Below are 14,454 nucleotides of genomic sequence, written 5' to 3' on the forward strand. Positions count from 1 at the left end.
GCAAGCGAGTGTCCTGCAAGCTGGGCAAAGTCCCCGTTCGGAGTAGGGTGGTTTGGGAAGGCTCCTCCTCGGCTATCCTCTGCCAAAGTCAGGGTTCCTGTGGTAGCACCTAAGGGCAGAGCAGCTTCCCCAGGCGGCAGGGATGCAATGAGCCCCGGAACCCACCGGCACAAGCAGGCAGCCGCCCGCGCGCCCTCCGCCTCAGCCGCCCTCCGCCCCCGCCCCCGCCCCCGCGGCCCCGCCCCGCCCCGCCCCGCCGCAGGGGGCCGGTAACGCCGCCGCCCTCCGTGCGCATGCTCGGAGCCCGCCCCGCTGCCGCCTGTCCCTGCCCGGCAGCCGTAGCGGCGCGGGGCCGGCGGCATGTTCCGCATCGAGGGGCTGGGGCCCAAGATGGACCCGGAGGAGCTGCGGCGGAAGATGCGCCGCGACGTCCTCGCCTCCGTGCGCAACTTCCTCATCTACGTGGCGCTGCTGCGGATCAGTGAGTGCGCGGCACCGCGCCGGGCCGGGCCTTGCTGCTGGCGGGCTGCGCGCTGCGGCGGGGCCGGGCGGGCGGGGGCCTCGGCGGTCAGAGGAGCGGCGCCAGGTCGGGGGGAGGGAGCTGGGTGGCGGAGGCGCAGCCCGTCTGGGTGGTTGAGGTGCGCTGCAGCTTCGCGGCAGGCTCGTTGGTGCTCCTTCTGTTTTCTCTTTTCAGCTCCTTTCATCCTGAAGAAGCTGGACGGTGTATGAACAGTGTACGAGTTGCAAAGAAGACGCGGCTTCTGAAAACATTAAATGAACTGTAGCTGCTTTCCCTTTGTTGTTAATTAAACGCTGTGCAAGAGACAGTCCTAAATGGTTTTAAAAATTGACATTTAAGCATATCTGACCTGAAAATGATAGCGTGGTTGGGAGTGTGGGGAAGATGTCTGTTTTTCTTGCAGCTGACTTCTGGTCGCAGAGTACTCTGTACTACAGGAAGCAGTATGTTATGATGGAATACTTCTGGTACTGTTTAAAAAACAACAACAACAACAACAACAAAAACACCTCCGTCTTCTTTTTGTATAAAGTGCTAGGACGTTGCTTTGTTATGCATCTGCCTCTAAATTGCCGCATAGCTATTAATATTACTGAACCTGTCTGTATGAGAAATTAGGTTGTTAATCCAAGTCAGAAAGTTGATTTTAAATAAATGGAAGAGCAGTCCTATCAATTAATGAACAACTCTGGTACTGATTTATTTATAAAGTCTCCCAGGGGGAGCAAAGTCACTCCCATAGTAAGCAAAAAGAAGGATTGATACCACCTGATCAAACTGAACAGGTACAAGTCTGGGGGGTTGATGATGTGCATCCCAAGGTCCTGATAGAACAAGCTGATGCAGATGCCAAGCCTCTCTCCATCCTATTTGAAAAGTCCAGCTATCTGACCCAAGGAAGCCAGCTGATGTAGTCTCTCTGGATTTCACTAAAGCATTCGATACTGTCTCACAGAACTTGTCTGGACAAAATGACCAGAGAACAGTTAGATAAAATCATAGTAAGATGGGTGAACAATTGGCTGACAGGTGAGACCCAGAGGGCTCTTGTAAATGGGGTTACATCAGGCTGGTGATCTATCACTAGTGGGGTTCCACAGGGCTCCATTTTAGGACCAGTCCTCTTCAGTGTTTTCATAAACGATCTGGATGAAGGACTTGAAGGATTTTTGAGCAAGTTCACAAATGATTCCAAACTGGATGGAGTTGTTGACTCTGTCAAGGGTGGTGAGGCCTTGGAGAGAGATCTGGACAAATTAAGAGAACTGGACAATCACCAACAGTATGAAGTTTAACAAGAGCAAGTGCCAGATCCTGTACCTGGGAAGGGGCAACCCTGGTTATACGTAGAGTGGGGGATGAGAGGCTGGAGAGCAGCCCTGCAGAAAGTGATCTGGGGTTTTTGGTTGACAGCAAGCTGAACATGAGCCAGCAGTGTGCCTTGGTGGCCAGGAGGGCCAACCATACCCTGGGGTGCATCAAGCACATCATCGCTTGCTGGCCAAGGGAGGGGATTGTCCCACTCTGCTCTGCGCTGGTGCAGCCTCACCTCAAGTACTGTGTGCAGTTCTGGGCACCAGAGTATAAGGAAGAAAGACATAAAACTGTTGGACAGTGTCCAAAGTAGGGCAATAAAGATGGAGAAGGGTCTAGTGGGGAAGATGTAGGAGAAGCAGATAAGTCACTTGGATTGTTCAGCCTGGAGGAGACAGCAGGAGACCTCATTGTGGTCTGCAGCTTTCTCACAAGGGGAGAGGAGAGGCAAGCACTGGTCTCTGCTCTGGTGACCAGCAACAAGACCTGAGGGAATGTCAGTGTTCACCGAGAGGGTGGTCACGCACTAGAACAAGCTCCCCAGGGAAGTGGTCACAGCACCAAGCCTGACAGAATTGAAGAAGCGCTTGGACAGTGCTCTCAGGTGCATGATCTGATCTTATATTATTATTATTTCACTATTTTATTATTATTTTGAGTGGCTCTTTGGGGAGCCAGGAGTTGGACTTGATCCTTGTGGGTCCCTTCTAACTCAAATATTCTAAGATTCTATGATTCTATGAAGTCTGTTGGGCCTGATGACATGCATCTCAGGATCCTGAGGGAAATGGCTGATGTCGTTGCCAAGCCTCTCTCCATCCTACCTGAAAAGTCTTGGCAGTCAGGTGAAGTAGCTGGTGACAGGAAAAAGGGAAACATCACTCCCATTTTTAAAAAGGATGGAAAAGAGGACCCTTTTTTAAACTAAGAGAGGGGAGACTTAGATTAGGGGTTAGGAGGAAATTCATCACTGTAAGCATGGTGAGGCACCGGAACAGGTTGGCCAGAGAAGGAACCTGTGGATGCCCCATGCCTGGAGGTGTTCACAACCAGGTTGGACAAGGCCCTGAGCAGCCTGATCTAGTGGGTGGCATCCCCGCCTATGGCAGGGGGATTTGAATTGGATAGTCTATGGTCCCTGTCAACCCAAGCCGTTCTATGGTATGATTCTAAGGCCCTCTCTCATTCACAGTACTTCATAAGGCACTCTGACATAGTCCATTGTCTTAAACTAATGTGAGAAAAATGCTGGCATTCATGAGACCCTTCAGAGAGATGAGGACAAGACCCACCCCCAACAGGTGGCAGATGGGTACTCCAAACTTAAGAAGTGTTGGAAGAAGCTGTCCCTACATTGCTATCAGCAAGGAAACAGATAGTGAACTAAGTTACCTGAAATGCAGTATGACAATAGAGAACCTAAGCGTGGGAATGCAGAGCCATGTCTGCTTTAAAATGCTTGAAGTGGTCTTCCTGTACAAGTTCCTACTCATACCTTTCTCCAAGTGGTGCCAGGAGTGGGCACTTTATTCAGTTCATGGGATAGATATGGCCAGGCCCCCGTGACATTGTGAATTTTCTTCGGTAACGGAATGAGCACAGGAGCTGGAAGAAACTAAACACTTACCTAGAGGTGATGTGGCTACCTGGCATGGCTAGCATTCTCCCCGTGTTATGGCTGATGCACCAGGCAAGCTGTCTTTGTGCAGGCGGGCGGGGTGTGAAATCATCTACTGGCAGAAATAGCTTGGGCTTTCAACTCAGCTGCCAGGGAAGCTCACATTCTTGTGAACCAGAACTAGGTGATTTGCAATTTCTGATGTTTAAACATGAAAAGAGACTGTCAAAATTAGAATCATAGAATACCCCGAGTTGGAAGAGACCCATAAGGATCATCAAGTCCAACTCCTGGCACCGCACAGGTCTACCTGAAAGTTTAGACCATGTGACTAAGAGCACAGTCCAATCGCTTCTTAAATTCTGACAGGCTTGGTGCAGTGACTAGTTCCCTGGGGAGCCTGTTCCAGTGTGTGACCACCCTCTCGGTGAAGAACCTCTTCCTGATGTCCAGCCTAAACTTCCCCTGCTTAACTTGACACCATTGCCACAGGTCCTACCACTGGTGATTACAGAGAATAGGTGAGTGCCTGCCTCTGCACTCCCCCTCGCTAGGAAGTTGTATGCTGTGACGAGGTCCCCCCACAGCCTCCTCTTCTCCAGGAGGAACAGGCCAAGCGACCTCAGACACTCTTCATACATCTTCCCCTCTAGTCCCTTCACCATCTTCATCGTCCTCCTCTGGACACTCTCCAGCAGTTTTGCATACTTTTTGTACTGTGGTGCCCAGAACTGCACACAGTGCTTGAGGTGAGGCGGGACTAGCACAGAGTAGAGTGGGACAATCACCTCCCTCAACCAACTAGTGATGCCGTGCTTGATACACCCCAGGATACGGTTGGCCATCCTGGCTGCCAGGGCATGCTGCTGGCTCATATTCAACTTGCTGTCAGCCACAACCCTCAGATCCCTCTCTGTGGGGCTGCTCTACAGCATCTCATCGCCCAGTCTGTATATATAGCCACGGTTGCCCCGGCCCAGGTGCAGGACCCGGCACTTGCTCTTGTTAGACTTCATGTGGTTGATGATGGCCCAGCTCTCCAATCTGTCCAGGTCTCTCTGCAAGGCCTTTCCACCCTCATCAGAGTCCACAACTCCTCCAAGTTTGGTGTCATTGGCAAATTTGCTCAAAGCACCTTCCAGTCCAAATCATTTATAAAAACATTGAAGTGGATTGGCCCTAAAATGGAGCCTTGACAGACCCCACTTGTGACCATCCACAAGCCTGATGTGGCCCCATTTACCACAACCCTTTGAGCCCTGCCCGTCAGCCAATTGCTCACCCATCGCATGATGTTTTTGTTTAGCTGTATGCTGGACATTTTGTCCAGTAGGATCCTATGGGAAACTGTCAAAAGCCTTGCTGAAGTTCAAAAAAATCACATTAGCTGGTTTCCCTTGGTCAACTAGATGTGTCAACCAGATCTTATCATAAGAGGAAATCAGATTTGTTAGGCAGGACCTACCCCTCATGAACCCATGTTGGCTGGGACCAATGACTGCATTGTCCCCTGGATATGCCTCAACAACCTCAAGAATCATCTTCTTCATAATTTTACCAGGCACTGACGTGAGACTGACAGGCCTTTAATTGCTAGGGTCTTCTTTCTTACCCTTCTTGAAAAATTGGTACAACACTTGCCAGCTTCCAGTCTACTGGTGTTATAAGTTGCCCCCTTAATTAATTTTCAGAGAGCATTGCATTAATAATAGAAAGGAATTTATTGAGTAAGCAACAGCAAGCAAAACAGCGCTGGGCGGCCGGGGAGTCTCAGGTCCGCCAACGGCGCGCACCTCACCCCCGCCAGGGTCCCTTTTTATATCTTGGTAATTCCAGGATTACACAGCACATCCTGGTATATTCTGCGACTGCGCGCACTGTTGCTAGGGGGTCGTCTCTGTCCCTCTGGTGGTCGTGAAGATGAAGGCCGTAGTCTTCCTCAGCGTTGTGGTTCAACTTCTTTTTTTATTTGGTCATGTTGGCCCAGCGTGAGACAGGAAGGCATGTATGTTGATACACTAGTTTAGCAACTTATCACGAGATGGTTACATGAACTTTGCAGCAGTGTCTTTGAACAAGAGGCAACTGAGATGCAGAAGGAGAGAAGGGGAGGGGGTTCTCTTTTTTGTTACATTAAGCAAAAGAATTTTCATAGTGTCTAGCCAAGTATTATACAGCTCCTTACTTCAGCAGGGAGCTTTCGCAACTCCCGCTCCTCAAACGGAACTCCTTGTTTTTATAATACAAAAGACAATGAACAAACATTTATTGTGTATTACAATCCCTCCTTTTTCTTTAAGTTACTCATTTTGTTCATTGAATCTCTGCAATGCCTGGCTACTAAGAACTAATGTTTCCTCGATTCCTTTGTTGGTCCTTATTGGCTTGTATTTGGCATCTATGAGCATTAGATGTGCCACTTCTAAACGTCCCTTTACAATCGCAATCAATTTATTAAAAATACATGGTCCAAAAGTTAGTGCTATTATTAATAACAACAAAGGTCTTGTTATTGTTGATAATAAAGTAGTAAGCCAAGGTGAATAATTAAACCAAGATTCGTACCAGCTCTGTCGGGCTTCATTCTCCTGTTTCCTTTTTTCCAACCCTTCCCTGGGTCTTGCCATTGTATCTCTTACCACTCCAGTGTGATCAGCATACACACAGCATTCCTCTTGCAGGGCTGCACACAGCCCGCTCTGCTGTAAAAAAAAATACCAAATCTAATCCCCTACAATTTTTAACACTACCTCTGAAAGCGACCTGATAGATTTTCCAGGGCCGAGATGGATTGTTCAATTTGGGTCAGGTCCTCGTCCACAGCAATGCGTAAGGAAGTAAATCCTTGATTTTGTTTAACCAATGAAGCTACCCTGGTCCCCACTCCAGCTCCTCCCAGGATTACTAGGGTGGCCAAAGTTAGAGCCGTGAATGGTTCCCGTTTTTCCAGATGATGACTTTCCACTGTGTCTGGGTGTACATATAATCCTCAGGGTGGTATAGAATCCTTGGTATAATTATCACCTGTATACAAAAATCACAAGATGCATTAAAGAGTTTTAGTGATAGACAAGGAGTTACACCCACCGACGAACAAACCCAGCTAGCATTGTTGGCTGGGATTAACCACTCAGCTGATTGTTTTCCATTCTCCGTGATATTACATAGGTGACACTTCCCACTAGGAACTGTGCCCACACACCTACCACCTCCAGTGACTTGTGTTAGTGTTACCCTTATGTCTTTTCCCCAACTGCATTGTAGAGGGCTGTTCTCGTTTGTGCGGGTGGGCTCCCCAGGATCCCCGATAGCATCATAATATGAAGGCCTTATACTAAAGCATAATCAACAGTGTTTTGTTACATTTGGGTTTGTTTTGTTTAATAATTGGTAGCTGGCATTCATGACCCCCCCATATGTTATTCTCAGCTATGTTATCATTCTCGGCTTTACCTGAGCTCATAGGGCTGCTAAGGGTTGGCACTGTGAGGAATGTTTTAACAATTCGTGTCCATAAAGAACAATTTTGTTTGAATCCTGTCTGCCTCTGGGCCCTGCACTGGCAATTTAATTCTTGAACCACAGATGCAGTGTGTCCCAGTCTCCCCCTCATTCTAGTCAATTTATCACGTCTTAAATTTATGAACCTGTTTGCTTTTGTTATTCCAGACTTCTATTTCTAACAGTTACAGCCTTTTTTTTCCTGTCTTCTTCGAGATTTACTTAACACTGCTATAGATGTGTCTGTGAATGGCTGGGGAAGAATGTTTTAATTACTCGTGAAGCGTCAAATAAGAAAGCTGTTTGTGTTTGATGTCTGGGAGTTTCAGAACAACTGATAACAACTAGTGACTGTTATGGGATACTATGTGGATCTTTGGTATCTGGTTGGGGGGGGCCGAGAGAGAAAGAGGAAGGAGAAAGAAGCTGAAGGACGGCTGGGAGACAAGACTTGAAGAGGATGTTCTATAAACTTGGCATGGTGCCGAGGGAGTACAAAGGGGGAGAGGAAGACTACGAGCCTTCAGCATGAAAGACCCCCAGAGGAGACTGATGCGCATGCTCCAGTAGGAGGGACTGGACCCCGGAAGCTAATTATAATAATCTAGTTTTTTAGAAGTAGTAATGAATATGTATTAGTCTAGGAGCATAAAAATCAGCTGCTTGATGTAACTGGTATGCGTCCTGGTGGAGCGGAGACTCCCGGTGCACCCAGCGCTGTTTGCTTACCTCTATTCCTTTATATTCTTTCAATAAATCCTATTTTTTTATGTAATCCTAATTTGAATCCTGAGCCATTTATAACAATTTGGGGGCTCGTCCGGGATGGCTATAGTTCCTGAATTCTGATTTAATCTAGGAGAGTCGCCCCACCATTTGGTGGCTCCTGTTTGAGTCAGATCGGGACTAATGCCATCCTGAACCTGAATAAAGGTAAGCAAAGAATTTGATTTTTTTTTGAGCTCCCTTGCCGGCTGTTTTTTGCCCGTAATTCTGCGCGTGAAGATCCGGACGAAGACGACAGGGTCGTTTGGATACCGTTCGGTTGGATTCCGGTGTCCGGAATCGAACCGGATGAAGACGACAGTTGTTTGGATACCGTCTGGTTCGATCCCAGACAAAGACAGCAGAGATGCTTGTGGATACCGTCCAGTTGGATTCTGGATGAAGACGACTGATTTGTAAGATACCGTCTGGTTGGGTAAAGGTGTGGTTGCCCGTGTTTGTGTGTGTGAGAGTGTAACTGAGACTTCTAAAGTCAGCGTGGAGGTCTTTTTGTTTTCTCACCGGTTCTAATCTCCTGTGGGGGGGCTGGGCTGGTGAAGGGAGTGATATGCGGGTGGGTGATAGGTCCTAAACCCCCTGCAAGACACTCTCACTGGGGGCAACCAAGGGCTGTGGGAATTGCCACTAGTAAAATTCCCAGATGGGTCAGATAAAATCAAAGACCAAGGACCAGAAAGGGAGCAAATTACCAGATACATGACCAAAAAGTCCATTATGAATAATGATTAGAAATTGGAACAATAGGGGCCCCAGAAAATTAAAGAGTAAATTGAAAATGATCCAGTATTTTATGATAGAATGACCAAAAGAACCCTTAAGACCCCATGTATTTTGATCCACGGAGGACGGGGTCTGTCAGGCTTTGAACATTAATAGTAGAATACCCGTGGATCCGGAAAAGAGCAAGCTGAAACATTGGAATTAGAAACTAGAGAGCAATTGATTAAGAATGAATATGTGCTACATTTGTGCCTGTGCTGCACCAGATAACAGGAGCCTCTCGGACCCCGAGAACCAGATCAAAAACAACCTCATGGTACAGACTTTAATTAAGGGGTCTGAGATAAGGAGGACTGTTCACAAAGGGACACGTTAGGAATATGTATATGTATAGGAATGTTCATGTATATGTAACTCTTTACTAAAGCAATTTGCCACATTAGGCGTGCACGACTTTGGTGGGACTACCTGCCCCGTGCTGCATGGAACTGAGTAAACATACCTACTTTACAATCTTACTGATTGTGGAGTCAGCTTTCTGTGAGTCATTTTGGTGAGCCAGGCAGGAGACACTCTGCTCGGCTGTGGGATCGGCTGCAGCGTGGACGCCCCTAGGTGCACCCGGAGCGTTTTGCTCGGAGGGGACTCCACTCTTGGCTGCTCACCGCAGGAGCAAAGATCTCCTGAAACTGCAGATAAACGGTACGTTTTCAGCTGCTGGAGGGATACTAACTGGAGTGTTAATAATTGTATGTGTTTTTGTGTATGTATTTTGTGTTGAAATTTTGTATATTGTAATATTTGCATATTGTATGTATTTTGTGTTGAAAGTATTTGTGTAAGTGTAAGGGTTTGAAACAAAGTGTTACAAGTCACTTCACGAAGAACACAGTCAGAGACAATACTTATTTGGTTGGTTATCATTCTAAATTATATTCCTGTGGTATGAATGAGATGTGCTGGAGGCCTCCGTGTGCGATTGTGCTGTGTGAGTGAGACGCAGCGTTGCTGCAAAGCGAGTGCAGAGTTCTGATCCGTTGTTCCGTACTCTCCGCAAGGGGAGCGGGCAGAGACGAACGAAGTGCTTGACAGACTGAAAAGAAGTGCTGTTTTATCCAAGTTTTGAGTGGTGGTGCCTAATATATGGGCCCGATGTATCTTGTGTATCTTGTGTATCCTATTTTTGCTCTTAAATGTTTTGACTGTGACAAGAAAAAGGCAGGAGCATGATATGACATGCTTCCTGCAACATATGAGGCCCGCACAGGCCGAGACCTGGACTCGCTGAGACCTGAACAGGCCGAGAGACCGGAGCGGCGCCGAGAGACTGGAGCAGCGCTGGGAGACCAGAGAAACTACGGAGGTACTACCGCTGGACGGAGAGAGCCCTGGGACGCTGCAGAGCCACAGACGGCTCTGAGAGACCTGACAGAAGCTGTAAAACACGGGGAAATTGAAGTAATTGCGGAACATCCGAAATCGAGTTGCTACGGGAGATCAGAGGCGTCAGTGGACACCGGCAGTCGACTCTCACCGTGAGGAGAGTTGGCACAGAGCAGAGGGGCGGACATCAGGACCCTGCAGCCTGTCTGATGTGACCATGGAGGCAGCGGCAGCAGCGGCTGTGCTGCTTCACTCTAGCATTCTTTTTATAAAAGGTTTATCTTGCAATGCAAAAAAGACTGTTAGTCCCCAGATTGGTGTTATAGCTATTACTAATGACGACTTAGCTCTATTGCAGGGCAGGAGTGCAGAGACGCAGATTACACTGCCAAATGACCACTGGCAGGCTCTTTCACAAACCTAAGGTTGCAGCTGGCACTGCCTGCAGCCGTATAGCAGACGTTACACTCTCTTTCCTAACTAGTAATCATGTGTCTTATCCATTTGTGGTGAATGGCCAGTGGCAAAAAGAAAAGGGGGGAGACAAAGACAAAAACGGTACAAGGAGGATGCCACTGACACTAACAGCATGGGTAATAGGAGTAGTATAAGGGACACAGGTGACGGTGCAGGGCACTCTGCCTGCTGCTCGCCCTCGCCTGACTGTGCACTGCTGCCGACGGTGCTAGAGTAAAATGTGAAGACTGCTCAGATGGCAGTGATGAGAGTGCTTGTGTGAAGAAGATGTGTGAAGAAGATGTGTGCTGAATCTGACTTTGTGTGCAACAGTGGTGAGTGTGTGCCAAACAGATGGCAGTGTGATGGGGATCCAGATTGTGAAGATGGGTCTGACGAAAGTGCTGAGCTGTGTCATATGAGAACAGTGTCATGGAAATGTGATGGTGAAAAAGACTGTGACAGTGGAGAAGATGAAGAGAATTGTGGCGATGTGACAGAGATCCTTATTGTAAGGATGGAAGTGATGAAATTAACTGCCCTTCCTGGACCTGCAGGCCAGACCAGTTCAGATGTGAAGATGGGAACTGTGGCCATAGGAGAAGGCAGTGCAGTGGTGTGAGAGACTGTCTGGATGGCACTGATGAAGCAAAATGTAACAATGTTATTCAGTGCTCTGGACCTGGCAAATTCAAGTGCAGAAGTGGAGAATGCATAGATATCAATAAAGTGTGCAACCAGCAGAGAGACTGCAAGGACTGGGGTGATGAGCCCCTGAAGGAATGCAACATAAATGAATGTGACTGTCCAACTGGGAAACTGTGGAGATAGTGATGAATGCCAAAACCCTGGTATCTGTAGTCAAATCTGTATCAACCTGAAAGGCTATCAGATGAATCCTGCTACAGGAACCTGGAAAGGGCCATACGGCAAAGCAAATTAGATAACTGTTATTAAACTTGTCAGAAGATAAAAAGGAAAGTGTTTCAACAAGCAGCCATGGGAGGGAAGAATCACTGAACCCTCGATGTGCGGGACTGTACCTTGTTTTACTGACTACTGAAACAGCTGTGAGAACTGCAGAAAGGGACCCACGCATCCAGAATAAAAGGACCAGTAACTACTGAAACTTGGAGGGTTGAGTCCGCTCCTGGGAAACTGAAACTCAAGCTAAGGGAGAACTAATATTCTGGCAATGAGGCTCTGCATGAATTAAGGATGCCAGATAAAGGGGACAAGCCTAAAGGGAGAAAAGGGAGAAGGCAAGACCGGGGCAGGACCCTCCACTGCGGTGTGTATGGTCTACCGAGGGAGGCAACCCCTATGGGTATTTACTGCCGAGTGAGAGGGCCTCGACCGGACTTCTCCCACACTAAGATCAGGTTGTCCTGAGAAAATAACATAAAAAACCTCTTTTTTAAACCTGTATAAAATTGTGATCATTTTACAGGAGCTGGATCACCCTGACAGGCCGAACGGTAACACAAGCCTGAATTGACCCTGAAAGCGGGCCTAACTCCTTGATGGAAGGCGTTTGCCTATTATGATCCAGATACGTGGGCAGAAGACAGATCCTGGGGCTATAGGACCCCAGTATATATACTTAATAGAACAATTTGGTCCAGTCCGTAGCAATGGTTTCACACCCCCAGTATGCACAATAATACACATTTGGGTAATTACAGTACCCCTTTCCCGGGTTAGAACTTGGGCAGAAATAAAATCCTGATCGGTTAAAGCATGGCTGCACTGACACCAGGTCACATAATGTGATGTGGAAACTGGGAGCACCCGCTGTCGTTGTTTGCTGGATGATGAATTGATCCTTCCATCTGATCAAGCTCCATTTAAAAGGCTGGTGGGGATGCGCAGACCCATAGCTGACCAAAACGATGATACTGACTCTCATGTATCGTAGGAGGTGGTCGGAGCCCATCTAAATTGTCGGCCCCTCAGTCCCCCACCGTTTTCACTTCTCTGCCTCGCTTGTCAGTTCGGTTGCAGCGAACTACAAGATATCGGTTCTTCTTGGCAGCAGCAGTTTTCTTCAGAGGAACCTACTAGGGAGCCTTCAAAACAGGGCCTCCTCCCCTTCCCATGATACACAGATAATATACAATACTTATCAAGTCCGTCTTAGTGTCAGCTTCAAGTCATCAGGGCCTGGAGCTGCCTCCCATTTACCTTCCCGGACTGGTCCTTTCACACGGCTGGCATGCGTCCATCCTTTCTCCGCAGTTCAAATAGCTGTTTCTGTGGTAAGCAAAACAACATAGGGGCCTTCCCCATCGTGGTGTTAAAGAAGACTCTTTCCAAGTCTTAATTAGAATTGAGAGTGATCAAGTGGCAATTCCAAGTCATAGGGCATACCATATAGCATTTCAAAAGGAGAAATTCCTACATCAGTTCTGGGCTGCATCCATATGTTTAACAGTGCAAGGGGTAAGCATTTTACCCAAAAAGCCTTAGTTTCCAGCACAAGTTTTGTTAGTTGTTTCTTAATTTCACCATTCATTCGCTCTACCTTTCCAGAAGAGGAGGGATGCCAGGGGCTGTGAAAATCCCACTCAATCTCTAAGGCCTGCTTTAATCCTTGCAGTAAAGCTTTACACCCATTCAGTCACGTGGTCGATTAGGACAAACAAGTAACTCAGTAAAGTCTACCTGTATACTTTGGAAAGGTCAAAGCCCTGGCTCCCGTCCCCCTCTAGATAGGTTACAGAAGACCTTTTTATTTACCCTTTGACATATAGTAGTACATCCTCTGCATGTGTGCTTCCCTAAAGTATATATTCCTACACAGACATGCTTTCTTAGAACAACATCACACATTGCTTGCACCTCCCAATGACTCTTCTGATGTAAAACAGTTAATATTTGCCTCATTATCACTTTATTCAGCATTTCTCTCCCATCAGGGAGTATCGATTTTCCTTAAAATGATCCACATATTTGTAACATTAATACCTCCTTGGGAGGTTGTAATTGCTCCAAAATCTTTTTTAGAATTTACCCAAATAGATAGGTGGCCCTGTAAACCCCTGAGGTAAAATTGTCCACCTATATTGTTGCTTCCGCCCCCATTTCAGGGTCTTTCCAGTCAGAGGTGAATATACATGTTTGTTTGCTCTCAGGGCCAGAGAGCACTCCATTAATAACACTGTTATTCCAGTCTAACAATTTACTAGTTGAATGCCCAACTTAATCATCAAATCCCTTCCCAACAAGTTAGTCCCTGCCTTGGATACATACAATAATTGCCTAGTGATCATTTTATCCCCTAGTCTCAGCTTGGTATCCCCCAAAAGTGGCACTGTTATCCCGGTCCCTTCTACCCCGTCACATTTAGGGTTTCACTAGTTAATTTAATCCCTGATACTTTACAAGTCAGTAATGACTTAGCTGCCCCAGTGTATTGGATTTGATGGCAAGGTTCGGGGGGTGTGAGGGGTGTGGGAGTGGGAAACTGCAGTGGCAGCCCCCGTGAAAAAACAAAACAAAGCAAAACAAAACAAAAACAGAAACCTCCCCGTGGTAGATAAGGGACAATTTCATCTGGCCCCAAAGGGGCCCACTGCTGCCCAGAGCCAAGCCATAGCAACACAGTCCGTGCCTCTGTGAGAGCACATCCACGAAAACAAACAAACAAAGAAACAAACAAAACCCTGCTGCTCAACAGCGGCTGGGAGAGCGAGAAACCCCCCCACAGACACCAAAGTCAGTGCAGAAGGAGGAGGAGGAGGCGCTCCAGGCGCTGGAGCCGAAGCCCCCCTGCGGCCGCTGGAGAGGCCCCTGGTGGAGCAGGCTGTTCCCCCCTCCCCGATGCTTGGGAAACTGAACAGACACCACAGCAAATATGCAAACATACCAAAACTTCTAGACTGTTACTTAGATAATGCCTACATCACCTTTCCCTGCTCATTCAACTTCGAATACCATTAACACTTTCAACAAACCTTTTAACACTTCCTTTATCTTTCTCTAGCCTTTACTTTTCTAATGCCGACATCAAAGGCTCAGTCAGGGGCCAACTTAATTCCGTACCTTTTTCCTCCAAGATGCTGAAATGACATCAATATACAACATTTCATCCTGTTTTCCTTCCTTCCACAAAAACAACATTGACTGTAATATGGTGTTATAATTAGTAGTTCCA

At 47.3% G+C, this 14,454-nt stretch overlaps 1 protein-coding gene across 1 annotated transcript; it reads left to right on the plus strand.

Annotated features, from left to right (window-relative positions):
• The first annotated feature begins 308 nt into the window (after nucleotides 1-308).
• Nucleotides 309-1,195, plus strand: TOMM5 (translocase of outer mitochondrial membrane 5). The gene is made up of 2 exons (XM_084283280.1): nucleotides 309-481; nucleotides 695-1,195. The coding sequence occupies exons 1-2, from the start codon at nucleotides 361-363 to the stop codon at nucleotides 727-729; spliced, it is 156 nt and encodes a 51-aa protein (XP_084139406.1). The 5' UTR covers nucleotides 309-360; the 3' UTR covers nucleotides 730-1,195.
• Nucleotides 1,196-14,454: the final 13,259 nt, after the last annotated feature.

Source organism: Netta rufina (genome assembly GCF_964035555.1).
Source record: "Netta rufina genome assembly, chromosome: 3".
Classification (NCBI taxonomy): domain Eukaryota; kingdom Metazoa; phylum Chordata; class Aves; order Anseriformes; family Anatidae; genus Netta; species Netta rufina.

Bases quoted from the DNA above. Each gene is read 5' to 3' on its own strand.
- TOMM5 (XM_084283280.1), top strand. From the start codon at position 361: ATGTTCCGCATCGAGGGGCTGGGGCCCAAGATGGACCCGGAGGAGCTG. The intron at 482-694 runs GTGAGTGCGCGG...TTCTCTTTTCAG, and splicing joins CGTGGCGCTGCTGCGGATCA to CTCCTTTCATCCTGAAGAAG.